This window comes from Leucopleurus acutus (genome assembly GCF_964270905.1).
Source record: "Leucopleurus acutus genome assembly, chromosome: 14".
In the NCBI taxonomy this organism is placed as follows: Eukaryota; Metazoa; Chordata; class Mammalia; order Artiodactyla; family Delphinidae; genus Leucopleurus; species Leucopleurus acutus.
The window spans coordinates 69,330,594-69,354,459 of NC_139156.1; the positions used below are offsets into that span (position 1 = coordinate 69,330,594).

Sequence of the window (23,866 nt, forward strand, 5' to 3'; positions counted from 1 at the left end):
GGCATAATGAAAAGTATTTTCCTGAATCTAGTCAGCCTTCAAATAAGGCCATATCAAATCCAAATCCTCTTTTAACTACTATTGTTTCTCTTGTTTTCCTATCCTTATGTCTAAAAAAGAAATACTTAAAATGCTAATAAGCCACTGAAACTTAGAGGTTTTTGGTTTTTTGTAAAGTCTGTATACTTGGAGAAATCCACTTGTTTGTTTAGGCTTCCATATCTATAAAGATGAGGGATTTATTTCTTTGATAGCCCAAGATAAATGGGACTAAAATGCTGGTTTAACTCTTAATTACATGTAAAAAGGTTCTACAGTTATTGGAAGGAACAGATTTTCTTCAGATAGCCATACAGTGTTGCCTTCTTTTTAAGTCTCTGTTTACTTTCTCACCTCTGTTGACTTATTCAGCTTGTAACCTAGAAACCAGCTAAAAAGGAAGGAAGTCAGAGATGTGTATTTCTGGGCAGTAACTGGAGTAGTTTCCTCTTCCTCTAGCCTGGTTAGGCTGCCAGAAAAGACCTTTTACCCAACCAAAAAAAAGAAAGAAAAAAAAATTTTAACAGTAGCTCTTCAACTTCCTTCCTTAATTCATTAAGGAGGGTATAAGCCATAAGAAGAACCAGTTTAAAGGACTGAAATGCTCCTCGCCTCTAATTGGTGCTTTTCGCTGTCTGGAAGGTGATATTTAATACCATCCCTTATGAGTTGTAAGAACAAGAGAGAATTAAGGAGACTTGATGTAAAAGCTGAGCAACTTAACGCTTGCTACCAAGTGGTTTCTCTGTATTGTTACTTCACTATTTTTATTTGTGTTAGAAATTTGCCAGCGTACCAGACCAAACTCACACTCATATATTTATAAAAATATTTATCAAGGCCAATTTAAATATTAAAAAGATATTTATGGTTTTCAACTAGTTGCACTTGTACCCTTTATTTGCATTAAGGGTTATTTGCATTAACTATGTAGTATTTATATCAATGGAGAAGCATCTAACTTTAATGCAGCTCTGATGTAATATGAAATAAAAGTGAATGGTTTTTCAGTATTGACATTATTTTGATTTTATAAAAATTATTGAATTATGTACCATTAGCAATATATAAATATTGTGGCATTTGGATTGTTAGCTAAGTGTAGGTCTTAATGCTGTTTGATTCTGTAGGGGACTAATAGTACTTGAGGAACAAAGACATGTTTTTAAGTTAATAACAACACATATAGTCAAACTTGAATTTATGTGAGATTGTAAGATGAATCTTGTGAAATATTTAACTCATTCTCTAATGTACAGTAAATTGTAGAAAAGTAGTATGATGTGTATTTAAAATTTGATAGTCTATAATGTAATAATCTGAATCAAACATTTGAGGTTGTTTGTGGCTCAGAATAAGGCTGCCATATTACTCGTTGTTTTTCTGGAAACTTACATTGAATTCTTTTAATTCCATATATGTTTTATGTTCACGTCTTAAGTAATTAATTATGAATGAATTATTGGGATGCTGTATTTTATATTTTGGCTGCGTTGGGTCTTCATTGCTGTGTGCTGGCTTTCTCTGGTTGTGGTGCACGGGGTTAGTTGCTCCACGGTATGTGGGATCTTCCCAGACCAGGGCTCGAACCCGTGTCCCCTGCATTGGCAGGTGGATTCTTAACCACTGTGCCACCAGGGAAGTCCCTTTACTAACATTCATTGAATAATCATTACCCCTCTCTTTCATCCTTAAAACAGGATTGATTGAGATTTTAAGTGCAATCCATAATAGACTAAATTTAAAATATCTGCTTTTCAGTAGTTAACCTGATGTTTTCTTTGAAATGAAATTGATACATCTGGAATAGATTTAAAGGGACAGGGTATTGGCTGGTGGCTGGAAGTTTTTCTTTTAACATAATTTGATAAAATGGTTGTGTGTGCGGTATTTAAAAAAATCAGTGTAAAATTTTAAATTTGTTGAAATTGAGATACCTAACATTGGGACAAATTTATAATAAAAGACCATTCACAAACATCGTTAAAAAATAGGTGAATGAAGATGGTGTTTCAGAGACACTAGTCTGCCACCTTCTTGGTCTGCCGGCTTTCGGAATAAAGTCGTATTCATTGTCTCAAAAAAAAAAAAAAAGGTGAATGTTTTCTTGCACTTGCAGATATCTGACATTCTTTGTATTCAGTGTGTTTATTATACATACAGCACACATCTCAATTCAGACTAATCACATGTCAGGTGCCCAGTAGCCATGTGTGGCCATTATAGGTTTTTATAACTGTAAACTATTTAAATTATTTTTATAAACAATGAAAATGTTTCAGGAATATTTTTTAATCTGCCAAAATAAACATTACCGGTTCGTTTTTCCTTTGAGTAAAGTGTCAGTGAGATTGTTGGTTATGTCATTGGATTTAACTTAGATTATTACTCCAGAAATGTTAAACTGTTTTCTTCCCTGCATTTTTAGAAATATCAGTATATTTCTAAGGAGAAATGATTAAACTAAAAATAAACTATTTACTTGAAAACACACTTGAAAGTATTTTTGATGGTTTAAAGTTATGCTTTATTTTTTCCAGCTTGAGAGAGATATTTACACATTACTTGTTTTCTGCACTTTCTCCCCTTGGTAAATCTGGAAAGCAAAAACTTTGTATTTGCATTTGCTTTATGAAGGAGACAGTAAACTTGAGCTCTCAGTCTCGCCACTAGTCTGTCTTTGTCTGTTGTTAAAATTATGAGCCAGTCTCTATGGCGCAGCCAAATGAGTAATCACCAGTAATGTGACTCGTGCTGGAAGTGACTCCATCAGCACCTGTGACGGAGGATTAGTTACAGTTTACAGAGCACCGCCTCTTCCCTTCTCTCAGTGTGCCCTAAGCCAAGTAGTCGTTCTCATTTGGGTGTCTGCACTGTTGGAAGCTACTGCAGTGTGTTTCCACGCAGAGTACAGTGGGAAAAGGGTTTCTCTAGCTGATGGATGGTTGTTCTCTCTATTTGGAGTATCTTACTGGTTATGTAAGCGACCTCGGGAGAAATTATCCTGACCCAGATCGGAGGATGCAGTAGTGCTTCAGCTGCAGGATTTCTTAGTCGTTAACACCACAGTGCTGATGACAAAGAGCGAGTTGTAATCCTCATCACTGCCAGGACCAAGCCAGAGCAGACAGAAAATCGTCATTTGCTCGTCGGAGACTTGTTAGGTTACAGCCTCTGCTTCGTTCTGTGGTCTTGGCTTTTCTTACTATACAATGACGACGCTGCAAGTAAGCTTAGAAATGCTTGGTTTGAGAGACATTTGCCTGTGATTTTTTAAGACTTAAGAAGTATTTAGGTTAGATTAAAAAAAATACTGCTCAAGAACAAAATGCAAAAGTCAGCAATACTTCTTGACCTTTAAAGCCTTGTCGTGGATATATGAGATTTAAAGATACTTTAAAATTCTCAAGAACAAAGTACGGTTTGTATTTTTCTGCTTCCTTTTTCTTTTGTCTTAATTTACATTTGGTTTTGCTTCTCAGCCTTAGGAATTAAGGTCACTGTCTTTTATAGATCCAGCCTTAGTGTTCTTAGTTTTAAGAATTTGTAACGATTTCATTTGTTTAGGAAGCGATTTATTGTGTGTGTAGTAATTTCATAACACTGTAAAGATAAAAAAAAGACCTCAGTTGTTTAAAGTATTATAGCAGAAATGTTTTAGATTAGGGTTTTAGAATATAATGTGTTAAGGGAAGTAGGGGTGTTTGTTTTGTGAGGGTTTTCTTCTGTGGTGTATTCTTTTCCCCACCCCCAACTTGTTTTCTAACAGTATCGTGTTTTTCAATAGACCTGCTTGGGTGGGAATTTGGACTTTGTTCTTTCGAGTCACTCCAGTCTTTTTTTTTTTTTAAGACTAAACCTTGACTTCTGAAATGTATCCTAGATTGTTTTCTGCTTTAGTATTCCTTTAGGGAGATTTATATCAGATTTTTGTAGTTAATGAGCCTGATTTTTTTCACTTGGAAAAGGAATTGTTAAATGTTAACTGGAGATTGTTAGAAACTCAGACTGTAGACATAAACTCCATGAATTTCCAATTAAATGTTAAATGATGAGCTTTAACATGGTTTGTTTGAGCAGCTGAGTTATGTTTGAGAACTGCAGCTGATTTATTTTAAAAATGTATTTTCGAGGAGGGCTCATCTGTTCGCCTCTTCCTCATGTGAATGGAATGTGGTGCAGCATGGAGCCCCAAACAGGATACAGTTGTTCTAAGCATTCTTCCTATAGCGTGGTAGGCCCTACTAGAAATGCAGGCTCTCAACTAAGTATTTATTTTGGCTTTATACTATTTTTAAAGTACAATTAACAAAGACAAAGGACCTTAAAAGAACTCCCAATCCATTAATAAAATTGAAAAAGTGTTTTGTTTAATTGGTAGTTTTAATTTGGATTTTCAAAGGCTTTTTTCAGCATTAGAATAATAGTCTTTTTATGATTAGGGCCATATTCTACTGTGACTTTCATCAGATGGTAGCTCCTTGCTTCCCCTTAGGCTGTGGAAGTTCCTCATAGAATGGTATATCTTTAGAGTCTTGAATTACTTAGCTATGCATGAGTTCTAGTTTCTTTACATTCCAGTGCACCTAGACCCATGAAATACTTACTACATAAAAATCTGTAGGATCCATTCGCTTTTATTTAAATATTTTTTATTTTTAAGCTAATAATGTCTTTGAAGTGGTTATGTTTGACTTGGATACAAAAGTTAATAATGGTTACATCATTGACTTGCCACTTTAGGGAATCAGGATGTATTTTTAACTCTTAGCTTTATATGTTGTTTGTCTTTAATTTTTCCATAAAGTACGAACAGTTGCATATTTTTAGGGTTGCTTGTTTAATATATATTAAAACATTTCTTTAACAAGTACTATAAAAGTATTTATCGGCACTTGGTGGGAACATATTTTTAGTTTAAAAGTAATTGCACATTTTAAAATTTGCAGGTCGTGGCCCTGTTTACTAATATTTAAGAAGCATGGTATACTTTTGACTTCCATTTGTACATGGTTATTATAAGTCTTCATGTATCAGAAATAGACCATTATAAACCAGTCTTTTAACATTTCTGATAGCTAAATTCTACCAGTGGCTTTCAGTTTAGATACCCTAAAATGAGAAATTCTTTATTTTAGCCTAGAAACTAAACCTTTGTTTTTTCTAACTCAGTAATTTAAATTATGATAAATTGGCCTGTTGAAATTTACCCTTAGAACTCTGACCTACCTTAAAAAGCTGAGTTCTGAGAGGTTCTTTTCACAAGAATGTTTTTCATATTATAAAATGACTAGTTCTCATAGGAAATGCAAACCACCTGTATTATTTGCGTAAGAAAGAGGCACTCAAGACTGGAGAAGTTTACTTTTTTTCCAGATCCTACTTAATTGAATTGTATCTTTAGCCACTTAGATAATACCTTTTGTAGACCTTTTTGTTAACCTTCCCAAGTTGATCCGACTTGGTACTGTTTAAAAAGAAATAGAGCATTTGATAAAGTTCAAGGATTAAATGTTCTCCTGAGAAGGTGCCAGTGTTTTCTAGTTTACTAAAAACTAAACAAAGATATAATATGAAAATGTTACATATTACACTAAGGAATTTAGTTATGGTAAATGGAAAATGTTAGATGGCAACAGTAGCAGGAGATAGCTAAATAATGGGGGAATGTCTGTTTTGAAAATGTAATTTCTCACCCCAGTAAAAATACTTTTGATACATATGTAGTACTTAAAAGGTTAGACCTAGGACATGGGAGGGAGGATATTACTGTGACTAGGTTTTCTAATCATAAATACTGAAAATAGGTGGAGGTGTAAGAGAATTTTTTTCATGTTAATTTGTGAAAGAAGATATCATTTATTAGTTCATGGTGTGGATAGTGTAGAAATAAGGCATGTTTAAAATATTTATTCTCTGTGTTCTTAGCTTTTTCAAAACACAGACTCCTCAATGAATCGAATTGAAAGCTTTAAAAAGAATTTCTTAGAGAAATTAACTGCTTAAGAGCCATTCTGAATTAAAAATCTTGAAGAGTTTTTCCCCAGAGTGTTTATTAGTTATGATTAGTAAGATGTTAGATTTATTTCAGACATAAATAAGAGAAGGGGGAAATACAGCGGCTTTGGATCTCCTGGGGATTTTTACTGTCTGTGCCGAAAGCTTTGGTTTGCATCCAGATGGTCGCAGAAGTTGCCTGTAGCAAGAAAGATTTCCCCATGTGATATAGGTAGTTTAGCAACTTAGTTCCTTGTTTATTTCATTTTCCAAACTTAGTTTCTTTTATAGTAAAGCCACTATGTTTTTAAGATGGTGGAATATTTTTAAAGTTTTAAAGCAGTATCATGGATATAATGTATTTGGTTTTTATTCAGACTGCCTCTATTCGAAAGTGATTGTGATAGTCATAAGAAAAATGCATATATAGTACCTTTATTTCCTTCCTTCCTCTTCCTCTCCTGCCTCGCTCACTCCCACCCCCACCCCCACCCCAAGATACGAGTAAATTTCTTTATGTAAAAGTTGAGTCTCCTTTAAAACAATCAAATGACCATGGATTTACTCTCCCCAGCCCCGCCCGTGTTTTGTCTTGTTTTTTAATAGTGGAAATCTGGAGAGACTTTACTGAAAGGTCGGTTTTGTGTAATACTTCTTACCTCCTTCTTTTCCTACACCCTTCCCCCATGCTGCTCTTACTGAAGCAGCTGGATTTTTATTTGTGCTTGGGGCAGGGGCGGGGATGAGTAGTACACGGGGTGGAGTTAAAAGACCAGATGCATCCTGATCATTTAAAATCCTTCTTGATGTGAATGAGCTAGGGAAAAAATTACACATGTAAATCGTAACTACTCTGTTTTATAAAGAATAATACTTAAAATATTTTAAAGAGTTGGTGTAATATGCTCTCCTACCCAGTTTACTTTTTCAGAAGCAATTTCTCTTTTTTTATATTAGAAATTTTTATACACATGTATATTTGATTATATCCCTCTTTTAAAATAAACTGGGACTTATACTGGAATTTTTTCATATCATTTCTTAAAATCTTCATTTCTTTTAAATAAATAGAAAGTACTCTATTATATGGATAAAAGCATCACTTTAGATTATAATATGAAAACTGATAGCAACTGGTATCCTAAAACCATTATGATAATGACTTTAATAGGTTGTATTTATATATACCCCTTCACATTTTGAGGATAAAATCCAGAAAATAACCATTAGAATTTTTTTTTTCTCTTACCAGACTTTCAAACCCCTGGTTGAAAAAAGTATACCCAGTTCAATCACTGCAGTAGAATTCCTTGTAGATAAACAACTGGATTTTTTAACTGAAGATAGTGCCTTTCAGCCCTACCAGGTAAGAAATTTTAGGTTGCTTTAAAAAATTAACTATTCACTAAACTTCGCTGATATTCAGATATTCTTTAGAATATTCAATTCTAGCTAACATCAAGGTGTATAATAAACCCAGTGCATCTGATAAATTTTGATTATAGGATAAATGATTCATTTATCCAGTAAAGAAATATATACCGAGAACTTACTATGAGCCAGCCAGCATCCTGTCGCATGCACAAGTAAGCAAAATAAAAGTCCCTGCCATTCTAAAAAATGTTCATTGTTAGAAAATAACTGGTTAGATATTAGTATAAATTATCTTTGTCTCCAGCTCTAAAGGTTAAGAATTGAGTCATCAATGTAATTAAATGAGATTAGTGTTTACTATATACATTCATATCAGTTTAGCATAATAGTAGTTCATTTTCTTTTTAAGTGGTAATTTTTCTTTAGGTTGTCATTAATTGAATTGTTCAGTTTCTAAATTTTAATTCCCAGTTGTTGCAATTTAAATACAAATACACTTAATTGGAAAAAACATTCTCTAGTAGGTTTTTAGATTTAAATCATGTAAAGAAACTCATATCAAAAGTAGTAAGCTAAATGTTTTTTAAAATCTCTAGTTAAGTTCTATCAGTTAATTTTTTAAGATTGAAGTAAAAATGCAGAGAAGTTTGTTTTCTTTGTATATTTGGATTTTAGGTTGAATTAAATCAGTATATTTTATAGGTTTTTTTTTTACTTAAATGTTTAAGATAATATAATAAGTGCCTTGAAAGAAAGTATGAGTGAACTAGTTTGACTTTCTTTTTTTAATAGAGCTGAAAGTCCATACTCCTATTTCATTTCAGAATAGTTACTGTTTTTCAAAAGTAAAATATAGAGGCATTGTTTCCATGGAAAGAACAAGAGCTTGAGTTAATGAGCAGTGGTTTGCTGTGTGTGAAGTTATAATACTTAGGGAATTAGTAGTGATGTGCCGCTTTTATTAGATCTACCAAAAGTAGATGATAGTTCTCTCGATTAAATGTTATTTCTTACTTTGAAGTCTACATGGGTATGTTTTTGTCTTTTCACATTATTTTTCACCGTTCATTAAATGGCCCCATTTTTGTACTGTTACCTTTTGCTCTTTGTTTGCAGTATTTACAGCTAAAAATTCATAGCAGTTCCAGTTTAATATTGGAGGTGTTAGAGCTTTTCCCTCGGGTTTTATTTTGTTTTGGTTTTGGTTGTAAATGCCATTTAGCTTGCTATAGCCTTATTTGTCTCATTTCTAACAGTCTTTTAGTGGGAATTAGCCTAGGTGAGTATAGGTAAAAATCAAAGGAACCTTCTGCCTCAGTATTTTAATTCTGTGGCTGCTGATTAGCACCGTAGAAGCTTGGATTTGATTTAGAGAACTGAAATCATTATGTAGAAATTACTTTTAAAAATAAACTCTTGCCAGGTGGCCTAAAACTTCTACAACATGTTTATTAAAATTATAGTGATTGAAAGAATTAGAAATAAAGGCTTAAGAGCTAAAGTCTTATTTGACTTGGTGATGTGTATGATTGTCTTTGTTAGCTATTTATATTTTCCCTGCTAGTATAGGTAAGTTGACTTCTGGCCTAGAAGGATATGATCTTCCAAAGGTGATGTGATTCACTTGACATTTTAACCATTTGAGCTTCACAAGTAATGTGAATTCTCAGTTGTAAGAGATCAGAAGGAATTACACTAACAGCACTTGGTTTAGGATCCAGCATACCTTAATTTTAGTGTTTCTTAAGAGTTTTAGAAGTAATAAATGGTATACAGTAAAGCTTTTTTGTATACATTTTAATTTTTATATTTAATGTTTTTTAACCAGGTTAAAAATATAAAAAGTTTCTCCAGTATGTAAATTATTGACAGCTACTGTAATTTTTTGAATGAAAATTTACTCCAGAGACTGAAGATGGCTTAGTCTAGGTTTTCAAAGTTATTTATTTAAATGAATTTATAAAATATAGACATACTCTACATAAAGAAAATACTTTTAGAGTTCATGTAATTAGAGTGGCTTTATCCCACAATGCTTTTCTCTAACCAGTTGTCCAAACAGTACATTAAATTCCTTGGCATGTTAAACATGGCAGCTGTTCCTGGCATAGATTTTGTAAATAGTGCCTTGATAAATCTTAACCTTAGGGTAACCATATGTAAGTCGAAGGGCGTTTGGGGAGAATTGAACAAGTTTTTAAAATGGTCTCCCTGTTTTTTCTCATTTCTTTAAATTTCATGAGGCAGTTTCTTCTGAATCTGGGTGTTAATTGTCCTTTGTAGACTTCTTATGTGGGATGGGGAAGAAAGTCTTCTTTGGAAATGGCCTTTCTGTATAGAGTACACCTAAGTTTTGTTTGAAAAATTCCCACAAGTGATGCTTCATTGTGAATCTGTTTAAATAGTTTTATACTGGGAATTCCCATTCACCATCTTTCTCCTTGAGTGCTCAGCATTTTATTCTGTAGTAGTACGCTCCCTTTAGTTACCTTTATAGTGGTGCAGCCCTATTTTTTTTTTTTTTTTTTTTTGGTATGCGGGCCTCTCACTGTTGTGGCCCTCTCCCGTTGTGGAGCACAGGCTCCGGACGCGCAGGCTCAGCGGCCATGGCTCACAGGCCCAGCCGCTCCGCGGCATGTGGGATCTTCGCGGACCGGGGCACAAACCCGTGTCCCCTGCATCGGCAGGCGGACTCTCAACCACTGCGCCACCAGGGAAGCCCCCTATTTTTTAATATGTCACAATAACATATATTGTAAGGTAATGGTTAGGAAACACATGACTCAGAATTAATACAGATCCTTTCCCTTTTAGGTCACTGGTTTGCACTTATCTCTCTGAATGACTTCAGTGTATTGAGTATCAGATGGCATGTATTAAGTTAATTGATTTGTTCTTTTTTAAAAATATTTATTTATCTATCTATCTACACTGGGTCTTAGTTGCGGCTCACGGGATCTCTTAGTTGTGGCATGTGGGATCTAGTTACCTGACCAGGGATCGAACCCAGACCACCTGCATTTGGGAGCATGGAGTCTTAATCGCTGGACCACCAAAGGAAGTCGCGGTTTGGTCGTTTTTTTAAGTTACGTGCGGTTGGTGGATCCTGGTGCAACCATCATAGATTATAGTTTTCAGTATTTTGGAAGGCAAGTTGAATGAGGAGAGAAATCAAATCAACATTTTATAGACAATATAATGAATGCATATTAGTACATTGCTGATGCAGCGTACCATGGTATTGTTAATTCTGTTTTTCCTTCCTTTTGCACACAAATGAGTTTCTGCTTCCTCCTTTCAGATTTCCTGATCATGCCTGGCTGCAATTAACTTTCTTTGAAGTAAAGGGGGAAGGGAAAAAGAGAGGAAGTAGGAGGGAGCTCTTCAGATTCTATGTCTCTCAGCTGGCTGGGAAGGAGGAGGAAAAAACAAATTATTTGTTCTTAAAGATGCTTTTTATAGTTTTCGTTTTTCTTTTTTAATTACTATGATTTCTGTGGTATGGTTGCTTTACTTTGGAGGATGAGTACAGAAGTTTTAAAAAACTTTCCACTAAAATTTGAAGTTTTGATCAAGTTCATGTAAAAAAGTTTGATAATGAAATATGAACATTGAACTTTTAGCATGATTTTGAAATCATCTTGTCCTGGATTTTGGCTTCTGGCCATGCACACACCTGCAGTTTTCAGGTTGGTTGCCTCATAGAAGATGTAGAAGAGATTATTTCTTACCTGAAAATCGTACATGACTCATATCAATTAATCTGGGTTGGTCTGGCTTGTTAGTCCACTGTTTTCTAGGGATCACAATCCTTTTTGCTTTTAAATGTAATAAAGGAATAATACAAAGGGCACTAGTTGAAAACCATTAAAGGTTTGAAGCAGAATGTGCTGGCTTAAAATTATACCCAGTGTCTATCTTATTGTATATTAAAATTCACTGTTTTGGGTTGGCCAAAAAGTTTGGGTTTTTCTGTTTTCTTACGGAAAACCCAAACGAACTTTTTGGCCAACGCAATAGTAAACAGGTATTTTCCCTACAATAAGGTAGAATCATCCTAGACCTGAAGGAATGAACCTATTTGAAGTTCTTGGTCATTATAATGTGCTAAAAGTTCAGAGATAAGACTACTAATACTTCAGTTTCTATCATTGCAAAATACAGACATTGAACTACTTTACTAAGTCCTTGATATAGTACTATTGTGCTGTGAATTGCTGGTTGAAGGGAATGCGTGGAGCAAACCTGAGTATTTTCTTAGTTCCTAGACTAAAGATTGATTAAGGACTTGAACAGAGAAGAGTCTTATATTATTTAATGCAAGTGTCTGAACTGTGTTGGGTCTGTTTATCATTGCTATATGCTCCTTCAGTGAGAAAGTTGTTTTTTCAGTTGGAGTCTATTTTGAACCACATTCCATCATTGATTACATAAATTTATTGTCTGCAGTTTGAGAATATCCCTAAGTTAGTTGTTGCTCAGCACATCTGGTTTACTAAAAATAGTTTAAGGAGTGGAGTGTAGCAGAGACATATATGTTTTTCCTTCTAAATTTTTGGTATTTGGAATTGCTTCACTACCAGGATGAGATGAGTTTGAGTGAGGTGAAATTTAGCCTTCAGTCAGCCTAGATGAACAATCAACTAGTTGTTTGGTTGTTACCTGCTCAATGTTATATTTTGTTGAGTGAAGTATTTGACATAAGTGAGCCACTGAAAAGTTTGAAAATCTTGTTGGTAATAATTTGGCTTATAAGCAGATTTATTCCCCAGAGAACTATGTCGATATTGCTAATAGTTTAGAGAGGAGGTAAACAGAACTTCATTGTTAGTATTGCTGTGGTGGGTAGAGAAAAGACAACTTTTTTGCCCTTTTCTTTACTCTCGTTTCAATTTGTAGTATAGATATATCACTTTAGAGCATTTTTAAACTAACATTCCTGTAGAGGAAATGAGAATTTGACCTGGTACAGGATTTATGTAGTTAGGTAAATGTTTCTGTCCCAGAATTACTCTCAGATTTGTTCTTTCTCTCAGATTTCTTTCTTTCAAATTACTGCTCCCTCATTAATTTTACTAAAAGAAAAAAATAAATTGACTTTCAGAAACTGCCTAGAAAACTGTTGTTTTATTTTTATGATAGAAATTGGTGGGTTTTTGTTTGTTGTTTTGTAATGATAACTGAACTTGGTATTGAGAGATAGGTACTTGTAAGAAATAACGGAAGTACACCTCCTATTAGGATATGGGAGTGGAGTGTGCTCACACCCCACCCTCGAGAATGAGAGCTTCTGCTCCTGAGTTGAGGTGGGGAGAGATGGGCTCAGAACAGAAGTTCCACTTACTGTTAACTCACTTGATTTTTTTTTTTTTTCCCCAGAAAGGAGTGTTTAAATGGCAGTTTTATGCTCAGACTCTACTTCCCTTTGACTTACCCTTGAAATTTTTAAATGTCTGGTGTTAGAAACATCCCAACTGACTTCATTCATTTAGCAGTTATTTAAATTATGTGGTTTCCCTATTCATAGCATCCTGCTTAGGTGCTTGATGGTTTTAAAAAGTTGATAAAGGGACTTCCTCGGTGGTCCAGTGGTTAAGACTCTGCTTCCACTGCAGCGGGCACAGGCTCAATCCCTGGTCAGGGAACTAAGATCCTGCATGGGAACTAAGATTCCCACAGGCCGCACTGTGTGGCCAAAAAAATAAATTAAAAAAATAAAAGTATAAGTCATAGTCCTTATTAGTTTCCAAAGAGTTTATAATCCGTGATAACAACTTAGATTTTTAAAAATGTCCTTGAAATAGGTTTGATTTAAGGAGCCAAAAATGCATAGTAAAGACTTAAGGAATACAAAAGAAAGAAGCCAGCAGAGATTGAAATGGTATAAAGAAGTATCATGAAGAGGGTAAAACTTGAATGGGATTCTTCTGAATGGAGATGGAAGTGAAAGATAGGGAGAGTGAGGCAGACATTTAGCAGAAAGGATTGCGTGATCAATGATGAGGTAGATTTAGGGGTCGGTAGAATATCAGTCTAGCTAGAGAAGAGAGTTTGGTTTTGAATATAGACATCATACCAGAGAAGTAAGTATTGTGGGGTCAGATAAAAGAGGAAAAGGATTGCTAAGTACAGTTACTAAGTGACTTTTATCTTGTAGGCCCTATGAATCGTTGGAAGCTTTGAAGCAAGAGAATAACAAAAACAAAATTTTCTACATAACAGTGACATCTGGTTATTGTACTATATCAGAAGGAGCTAATTGATGGCATCTTTTGTCTTAGATAATCAGCCTAGCTATGAATTTTGAAGTCAATTCATGCAGATACGGTTTCAAATCCTAGCTTTGCCGTTTGCTAGCTATGTGACATTGGGAAAGTCTAAAGCATGCTCAATAATTGGTTTCCTCATCTATAAGATTAATATACTATTCATCTCAGAGTTAGAAAGATTAAGTGAATGACACATTTAAAATGAGCTTATTACTACATAGAAACTGCTCAATAGAAGGTCACTGCTATTTAGACATGCTCTAAATCTCCCTTTTTATAGATGGAGTCTTAAACCTTTGTGGTAGATATTTGAAACTCCTTTCTCTTCTTACCATATGCAGCCATTGGACATTTCTCTGCCACCATCTGCGCCTCTTTTAACAATCTGTTTTATTTGTCTTCTCTGGAACTCTCACCATTCCTTCTGCAGCTGGTGCTAGATAAACTTTTTCGGTGTTGGTACAAGCCATGGTCACTGTGTAACAGAACATGTCTTTGTAGTAGTATTTCTTCTTCCCTCTCCCCCTTTTTAAAAAGTATATTTAGATAAGATTCCTCAGTGACTTCTTAAACTCCTGTTTTAAGAAAATGATATTAGAAAAGATGCAGAACCCTATTGTGGGATTACTCTCCACAACACATCCTTACCTTTTTTCCCCGTGGGGAAAGGCATAAGCTCTACTTGCTGTGATAGTTATTTTTATCTCAAAAAGTATAAGTGCTATGCAGCAAATTACAGAATTGTTTTTCTTTGTTTGGCTCTGGAGGGAGGCCATGAGGATGTAGTACTACAGTTTGGAAGTCCTCTTAGCATTGAATAAGAGTTGGTCTAAATGACCTTTGAAGTTCCTTTCCAACATTTAAAGCCATAATTCTGTGAACTTGCTCAGTGTGGGAAGACAGATATTTCTGATGAACATTAACCTGATCAAGTTAGTCCCTGGCTAATGATATTAGTCTCAGGGATAAAAGACATTCAACCTAAATCTAGGTTTATCTCAAAAGAGAGAACTATTAAGCCAGGCAGTGCCAGATGCAAATCGAAATTATGCAAAACTGGAATAACAGGATTGTTTGGATTAATAGTACCTACTGAGAGCTTTCTTTCTATTCTGTATTTTTCTGTATCTGTTTCTGAATTATATTTTGACAGAGTTGAGCACGTTCTCAGTTAGTCCATGAGTTTTTGTGTGCATTTCACTTTGCCTTCATATTAGCATTTGATTGAAATTAGAGGTGCCTTGTTGCCATAATGTCAGTAAAAATGAGAACTGTGAGATTGTAGGATATACACTGTGCCAAGAGTATAAAAAATACAGGATCATAGCCATAGCTGTGAACTGATTGCTGGTGGAATATTGGCTTGGTAGGATCAGCATCTGTGGGCAGGCATTGGCCTGGGGGGTGGTCTAGGAGATGAGGCCAGAGCAGGAAGCTGCTATTGTGTAGTGCTTGGCTTTATTCCATTTCTAGTCAAAAGTGACAGCTTGCAGTAGTGGAGCCAAGCTGAAGCCTAGAAAGTAGAATGGACTACAAGAAAAGCAGAACCAGAAGCTAAAACAGAATCATTGTTACTTCCTTATTTAAGTAGGCTTTTTAAAAATTTTAAATTGGTACATCATGTTTTAATATTCAGTAATTTTGCTCTGCATCTTGTTTAAATACTGTTATCTCCCCCCTGCCTGCATGATTCTTTATTGCCATAATTTCAAAAAAAGTTGTGAAACGTGCTTAAGGTCCTACAAATTGGGTATGCCGATGTGTATTGTCTGCTGCTATTAAAAAGGGAGTTCTTCATTTGTAAAAATTGGTTGCAAAACTTGGTGTGTTGAAAATATATTCATGAAGTTCAGGAACATGTTATTTTGACTGAAATTTGGCTCACGTATGAGCTGTTCTGCAATATTCAGATTAAAAACATTTATAAGTCACAGTCTGCGATAGTTCTCTCCTGGTCACAAATCTGCTATGATCATATGCTGAAAAATCTGCCAGTCCCTTTTTAATTTTTTGTGGCTGCTGTTATGAATTTAAAGTATGTGAAATTATGCTTGTAGACATCAGATTCCAAAGATTCTAAGCCATCACTTAGTTATCATTGAGAAAGATTTCTGCCAATTTCTTTCTGCCAATCAAAATAGGTTGATACTATTTACTTATTCCTTTTGCCCAACCGGGAATTCTTACTAAAGCACAGCCCTTTTATTTAAAAATCCCAAAGTCAAAATTTTATTTCTCAGTGTGCTGTTAATATTTTACATTTATAAGGTTCAACATTTTCCAAAATATTTCCAAGTGCATTATTTTAGTTAATTCTTATGTTTACTTTATGAGGAAAACAGATTATATTATTATCTTAATTACATATAATGCTTTCAGGGTACATATATGAATTTTATTTAATTCACACAAGTCTTTGAGAAGTCTAACTTACAATGGCTAGGTGGCAGAAATGGAAACCCATGTAAACTAGATTTAATTTTTAAAAGGGGGTGGTGGGCCTGTTAAAAAGATACAACAGGAAATGTCATGGACATCCACTGCAGAAAAGTACAGCTGGACCTTACTTGGAATGGAGTTAGGAACTAGAAGGTCAGGAACTCAAGTTACATATTTCTTCTCACCCCCTTCCTCAGTCTTCTTTCTGCAGACAGGTTTTTCTGCTTAATCATAGGTTTTGCTTCTCATAATACTAGTTTCCACGTGACTTTTGTGTGTCAGTGTCAATTCGCCCACCAGCTCTCCCTCCTTCGCAGGACCTTTTAAGTCTAATATTTGTGTTAATTGGTAAACTAGGGGTGGGAGTGTAGGAGGATGAAAGGCTGAAAAGAGAAGAAGGAAGAAATATGAGGAAGGGAGAGAATATGTGATAGCAATTTTTACAGGCAAAGAAAGCGAGGTTTAGGGAAGTTGTGATTTGGCATCTAGGTTCACACAGCTAGTGGTAGCCTAAACAGAACTTGAACCAAAAACTTTAGATTCCAAGATGTTTTTTCTACTATGCCACCCTGCCTTTGTGCGCTATCAAACAGGAAACATCTCTTATTTGCACATCATTCTTTTGTTTGGCACTTTGTTATTTTTCTTAGGGTTGACATCTTTTCTAAATATAAGATTAAATTTTTCCTTAATTTTATTGCCTGCACAATCTCCCTAGACTTTTCAAATACTGGCATCAAGCTGTACCCCAAATCTGTGCATCATTTTCAGACTCACTTGTTCCCTAGGCAAGAATCCAAACAGATTAAGATGTTTTGCTCTCTCCCACTTTTCTCAGCTGCCTAGTTTTCTCTGTTTTGCTCAAAGATTTGTTCAAAGTTAAAATTGAAAAGCAATACTTTAAAACAAAGCCCTTTTAGCCTCTTGTTAAAAGGACTGTCTCTAAAATCCAAGTCTTTCTGGGCTTCAGACTAAAGGCAAAACAGCACTAGCCCTTAGTCAATAAAATAACGTTTGGGGGCTCTTTATTCATATGTTTGAGGGCCTGCTGTGTTGTATTCAAGCATACAAATACACTACTCAGAGTTTATAATCTAATGGTGGAAGCACATGGAAAAATACAAATGTAAATGTAGGCAAAAGATAGTACGTAGCGGACACCAGAGAGGTATAAGGAATCTTCCCTGGTTGTGGGAGAAGTAGAGGATGCCCCTGTCCTTAGAATAGGTGACCCCCTAAATTGTCTCAGGATGAATATAAATTAGCTAAGCCACTAAGACAGCAGGGCTGGTTAAGTGCATGAGATGCAGTGAATAAGCAGAATGGGTGTTGGATGGTCCACTTACATAAACTCTAACCCACCTACCTTTCCTGTGAAGATGGAATGGTGACTAGTCAGAGACATTTTAACAGTTTTTTAGTTGAGTCAACCATGTGATTGACTTCAACCCTCACTGTCCATTTGGAGTAGAGGAATAACGGGCATTTGTTTAAAAGAAGGTAACAGTAAAACCATTTTAACCATTTAAGTGTACAATTCAGTGGCATTAAGTACATTCACAGTGTTGTACAGCCATCACCGCTGTCCATTTTCAGAACTTTTTCATCATCCCAAATAGAAACTCTTCATTCATTAAACAATAACTCCCCATTTCCCAGTACCCTATTCTTCCCAGCCCCTGGTAACTTCTCTGTTCTTGGTCTATACTTTGTTTGCCTATTCTAAATACCTAATATAAATGGAATCCTACAATATTTGTCCTTTTTGTGAGTGACTTATTTCACTTAATAGTATGTCTTTAAGATTCACCTGTGTAGCATGTGTCAGCAGTTCATTCCTTTTTATGGCTGAATAATATTCCATTGTATGTATTTGTCGCATTTTGTTTATCCATTCATATGTTGATGGACATTTGGGTTGTTTCCACCTCTTAACTGTTGTGAATAATGCTGTTGTGAATAAAGGTGTACAAATATTTGAGTCCTACCTTTCACTTCTTACGGGAGTATACCTAAGAAGGGGGTTGCTAGAGCATATGGAAATTTATGTTTTACTTTTTAAGGAACAGCCAAACAGTTTTCCACAGGCTCTGCACCATTTTACATTCCCACCAACAGGGTTCCAGTTTCTCTATATCTGTGAGCACACTTGTTATTTTTCATTTCCTTAATAGTAGCTATTCATTGCCTATGCTTTTAGTATCATATCTGAGAAATTATTACCAACTCCAACATCATGAAAAATGTCCCGAGAGTTTTGTAGTTTTAATTCTTACGTTTAAGTCATTGACCCGTTTTAAATTAATGTTTTAGATAGTATAAGGTAAAAATCCAATTGAATTCTTCTGTTTGTGGATATCCAAGTTTCCAAGCCCCATTTGTCCTTTCCGCATTGAATAGTCTTGTCACCCTTGTTGGAAATCAGTTGACCATTTACTCTAAAATTTATTTCTGGGCTGTATTTTATTCCTTTATTGTATATGTCTATTTTGATTACTTGAGGTATCTGTCTTTTCCACTTTTCTACAACTGCATAATTTGTCCAGATGATGGTTAACCCTAAAGATAAATCACTTTAAAATATACTGTTCTGCTTAACTGTTGACATTTTCTGAAGCACTTGTCAGTGTTTGGAGTATAATTCCTGTCATTAAATTATTAGGCGTAGACCTGCCTTTTAGAGAAGCTATGTTTTTAAGATGCAAGGGAAAAAGTTCAGTGATTGTTGAAATGTAACATACAGTCATTCATTTACTGATTTGTGCCAGTTACTTTGCTAGCTACTGGGAATTTAAAGACAGATAAAATACTTGGTTCTCTTTCATGCCAGGGGGAGAGATTTAAATATAATTATGGCAATGTGCTAAAAGTTCTAAAGTAGAGGTATGTTTATAGTGTTCTGTACTGTGGAATCAACTGATGTAGCAATACCAGTGATTTGCCTGTTTCTCTTTTTTTGGTTTTACTTTTTCTTAGAAGGCAAGGGTTTAGAAGATGGGAAAGAGATAAGGAAAGCTAATAATGTTTCACAATAGGGTACCGTGTTAGGATTCTCCAGGGAAACAAAACCATAGGGTATGTGTGTGTATACAAGTATGTGTGTAGAGAGAAAGGGGATGGGGGAGGAGTTTTAAGGAATTGACTCATGCACTTGTGGGGGCTAGGGATTCTGAAATACACAGGACACACCCACAGTGGAAATTCTGGCAGGAGTTGATGTTGACTCTGAAGGCAAAATGCTTTCCTCTTTGGAGGACCTCATTCTTTTTTCTTAAGGCCTTCACCTGATAGAATGAAGCCCATGCACACTGTAGAGGGTAATCTCCTTTACTCATAGTCTTCTTCTGATTGAAAAACACCTTCACAGCAACATCTAGACTGACGTTTGACCAAACAACTGGGTACCATAGTCTACCCAAATTGATAAGTAAAATTAATGGTCACAGGTACTATTTGATTCTTTGTTTTATAGTGAATTGTAGGATGGTGGGCATTTCCGGCTTTCCAACAGTTAAATGCCTTTAGCACCGCTTCCTAGTTATTATGTTAATGGGAAAAAACATCACCACACAGTTCCAGTGCCCTCCCACTTTATTTAGAGCTATTGGAATATAAATTAAGACACCTAGAAAAGTGGAAGCCTTCAAAGCAATCTTGTCAAGTCAACTTAGAAGTGGTCAGCAAGTAGTGGCCTGCCAGATTCTCTGAGCACCCTAAAGGTGAAGAGGCATCATTCCTTTCTCAGTGTTACAAAGCTCTACCTCCTCTTGAGTCTTGATACTGTGAGGTTTTTGTCCTGGCTAATCATAATCCTCTACCAGTTCAGTCTCATTCCAGACCAAATTCTTATATCACTCACATTCTTGGAGATCTTTAGACCTAGTTATTTGATAAAGGTTATTAATTTTAAATGGTTAATATCTTTCCATCGTATTTGTACTTATATAGGGATACCTATATATTGCAAATCTATAAGTATGTAAAATAATAAGGCATTTAAAAATTATATTTATTCACTGCTTCTCTAGATGTTCTTTGCCTGGAAGTCAGGTACTCTACATAGAAATGACATGTTATTGTTTGCCGTTAATAACCCTTCTCCCCTCTGCCATTTATAGAGTAGCCATTTGGGGAAATAGTAAATTCTGTATAACGTGGATGAGTAAGGCCTGGATATATAAGGCCTCCTCATGTAGAGTCTTCAAGCTTAAAGGCCTTTAAGACATTATACAGTCTTACAAAAATGCAGTATCTGAAGGACCTCAGAGGGATGAGGTTTTATGTTGTTTCTCCCACATTCACTCCTATTTTCAAGGAATTAAGTTCCATCATATATTAACAATTCATTCCAATGCTTAACAAAGCCCATTGTTGAGAAATTTTCTTAAAGTTTATTGCATTTATGTTATATCAGTTAGGCACACTTGTATCAGTTGGAAGAGTCTAACTGGCATGTTGTTAATGTTGCAAAGGATTGTGATGCCCTATTCTGGCCAAGGGTGTGTAGTTAATTAATGATGTTCCCTACCAGCACTGTAAAGGAGCAGGCTGAACTACTAATTAGTTTTTATTGATCTTGATCACTACAAGGTATCTCTTTCCCATTCTGTCTTGTTCCACATTATAGGTATAAGTACAGCTTTGTACTTAAATTTTTTATGAGTTCAGTTTGAATGATGGCACAGCTTGGTAGCTCTGCCTTTGGCCCCAAACTCCAAGGACTTAACAGTGTCTGATCAGTGCAAATACTATTAAAATCAAAAATAGTTTACAAATTAATCAAATGAAAAAATATAGAGAGAAGAATGAAAATCAGCACACAACAGTTTAAAGAATAAGTTGCCAAATTTATTGAGATTCTGTTTTAAGATATCTAGTCATATACGTAAGTACACATATATAAAATTTATATTCTTAGGGAATTTTGGCTCTTTGAAGGGAGGCAAAAGTTTACATCTATTAAAATATCAGAATTTGGTAGTAGAATAGGCCAACTTGGACTCAGATCCCAACTCTGCTGCTTACTGTCTGAAATATTAAGCAAGATGTATAAGCACTTAACAATTTTTTATTTTTTCATCTTTAAAGTTAGCTATGTGTTGCCTGTTTCATGATAGTGTTGCCATTGTCTATGAGATAATGTGTAGGAAAAAACTTTGTACCCTATAAAATTTTTGTGATAAATAGAATAAATATGATAGGAGTTCAGAAAATAAATAGGTCTGGTTGGGTAAATCTCATTTCATGATACGTGTAGCTTCATGAAGCCTATTCAAAGTGATTGTTTTTTAAACCTTCAGCACAAAATAGATGTCATTCACAGACCTTACCACCTCACCAGTGGTCACATAATTGGCAGTGGTCACATAATTGGTGAATTTCCTACATTCTGCTACTTTTCTCTTCATTTTATTTCCAGCCAAGATATCTCTCCTGTGATACATTATTTCAGTCATTCTTAACCACCACCTTAACTCTCTTATGATTTTGTCTTACTGTCACATCTACCTTTTAATTTCTTATCTTGGAATAGTCCTATTTATTTTCTCCACTTTTACCCCATGAAAATGTGCTGCCCATTATTGGTGGCCACTAGTCATATGTGGCTATTTAAATTTAAATTAAGCAAAAGTAAATTAATTAATTAATTCATTCATTTATTCCTCTCCCTCTTTCCCTCCCTCCCCCTCTCTCCCCCCTCCCCCTCTCTCCCCCCTCCCCTCCCCCTCCTCCCCACCCCCACCCCACCCCACCCCCCGCCCCAGTCGTCCCTGCATTGGGAGCGTGGGGTCTTCGCCATTAGACTGGCAGGGTAGTCCCAAGCAAAAGTAAATTTAAAAATTCAGTTCCACTCCCACAAAACTAATGTTAGTGTTGTTAAGATCACTAATAATCTCTTAAATATCAAACATATTATTCCAGTCCCCATTCCTATCCTACTGGACCGTTGCATTTAACACTGAGGATCACTGTCTTGGATATTCTTTTATTCTTAACTGCTTCTGTGACATCTCTTTTCAGGTTTCCCTGAAAAGGTTTCTGCAGATTTAATGGTGGGTGGTTTTCCACAGTCTTCCTTTTTGATGTCTTCTCTTTTCACTACTCATCCTAAGCAGTGTCATATTTCCAGTTGCTTTCACTATCATTTAAAAACCCTGTCTTCTGAATCTGTAACTCTAGTCCAGACTTCCTTGCTACACTGTCATTCATTTAACATCTTTATTTAGCATCTTCTATATGCCTGGCATTGTTTAGACAAAAATTCGTGTCCCCTTGGAGCTTAAATTCTAGAAGAGGCACAGTAGATAATAAATATAGTAATAATTAAGTGGTACAGTATGATAGATGGTTTAATTACTGCTAGGCCAAAAGGAAAAGTAAAGCAGAGTAAGAGCAATTAGGCATGGAGAAGGGAGAGGCAGGCTAGAGTATTGTGGTCCCTGTGGATGTCATTGAGAAGGTGAAACCCATATTTTCTACTGCCGACTGTGTTAACTCAAACCTTGTCTTTCTTCCTAATCATTCTGTATCCTGGCTAATGGTGTAACTGTATCTACCCCGTTTTGTTACTCAGATCAACAGCCGGGAGTGTTTTAGGTTCCTCTCTTGCCCTTGTTGACCTCCAAAAATAGCTTAACATTGCATATGTCCGTCCCCTCCTCCTCATCTCTGTTGTAAGGCTTCCATCCTCGTTTGGCTAGACTATTAGAGAGCTCTCCAAGTAGGGTCTCTCTGCTCACCCAGTCCCTTGTCCTCATTCAATCTATGTCATTGTACTTAGAGTTCTCCACACAGGCCATACTGTTTCATATATCTACGTCTATGTATGTCTGCACATGTATTTCACCCTGTCTTAAAAGCCCTTCTTTTCTGCTCTACCATAGCCTGGTAGGTGCCCTTGCAGTTTTGAAGTTTCAACTCAAGAATCTAGGTACCCATCCATGCTTTCCTCAAGTCCCAACTCAGATATCCTTTTCTGTGATCCTTTCCTGATACACCTAACTAGATTATCTTTCCCCACCTTCTTTTTCTCACCGCTGTATTATATGTAAAACTCTATATAATCTGTATTGCAGTGATTTGTGTATTAGTCCCCGTTCCTACAGGCTACAAGATCCTCAAGGGCAGAAACTCTTATATGTATTTCCAGTCTCCTAGCATAGTAATTTTATACTTGGTATTCAAAAATCTTGTTGAATGAAATATATTTCTAATATGTTTAACTCAAAGGAGGAGCCCTTAGCCCCACACTTGGAATTATGTTTGAAACAGTCTCTAACAAATTATCTAATCTGGTTTCCTCTACCATAGCAAATGAAAGGTCAAAATCAGAATTTTAAAAAGTATGATGATGGTAGATTGGGAGCTTGATAGCACAAGAGGTTACAAAAGAAACTAAAATGTAGTTACAACTCAAATTTTGTCTTTCTGGGACAGTTTGGTGTAGAGGCAATAATCCTTTATATCAATCGATAATTATGACTATATCATAACATAGTAATCAATAATGATATCTGTGAGTATTGACAAAAAGCTACAATTGTGTTTAATACGTTATTTAATGAAAGAACTCTAGAAATATTTTCAGAATTAGTAGGATTTTGATAAATTTTCTTATTTCTGTAAGTTATTTTAAAAACTTGCTCTCCTTTGGATATAAACTGTAATAAGCATTTGGCATGTCTCAGTATATGTTCTCTTTTTTTCTAATTAGATTTTCTAAGTAAGTTAAACTTACCCTTTTAGGA

The 23,866-nt window shown here is 35.4% G+C and overlaps 1 protein-coding gene across 5 annotated transcripts in view; it reads left to right on the plus strand.

Moving 5' to 3' along the window:
• Window positions 1-23,866, plus strand: part of JMJD1C (jumonji domain containing 1C) — a 309,407-nt gene that overhangs the window by 229,496 nt on the left and 56,045 nt on the right. For 3 of the 5 annotated variants that reach the window (XM_082854703.1, XM_082854704.1, XM_082854700.1), the window contains exon 3: window positions 7,289-7,402. Coding sequence is in view for 1 of the 5 variants with exons in the window: in XM_082854700.1 (XP_082710826.1) it covers window positions 7,289-7,402 (114 nt within the window). In the remaining 4 variants the exon portion in view is untranslated. Of the gene's footprint in view, window positions 1-2,913; window positions 3,461-7,288; window positions 7,403-23,866 lie in introns of those variants that run through there. The other 2 variants (XM_082854702.1, XM_082854701.1) reach the window with 2 other exon arrangements.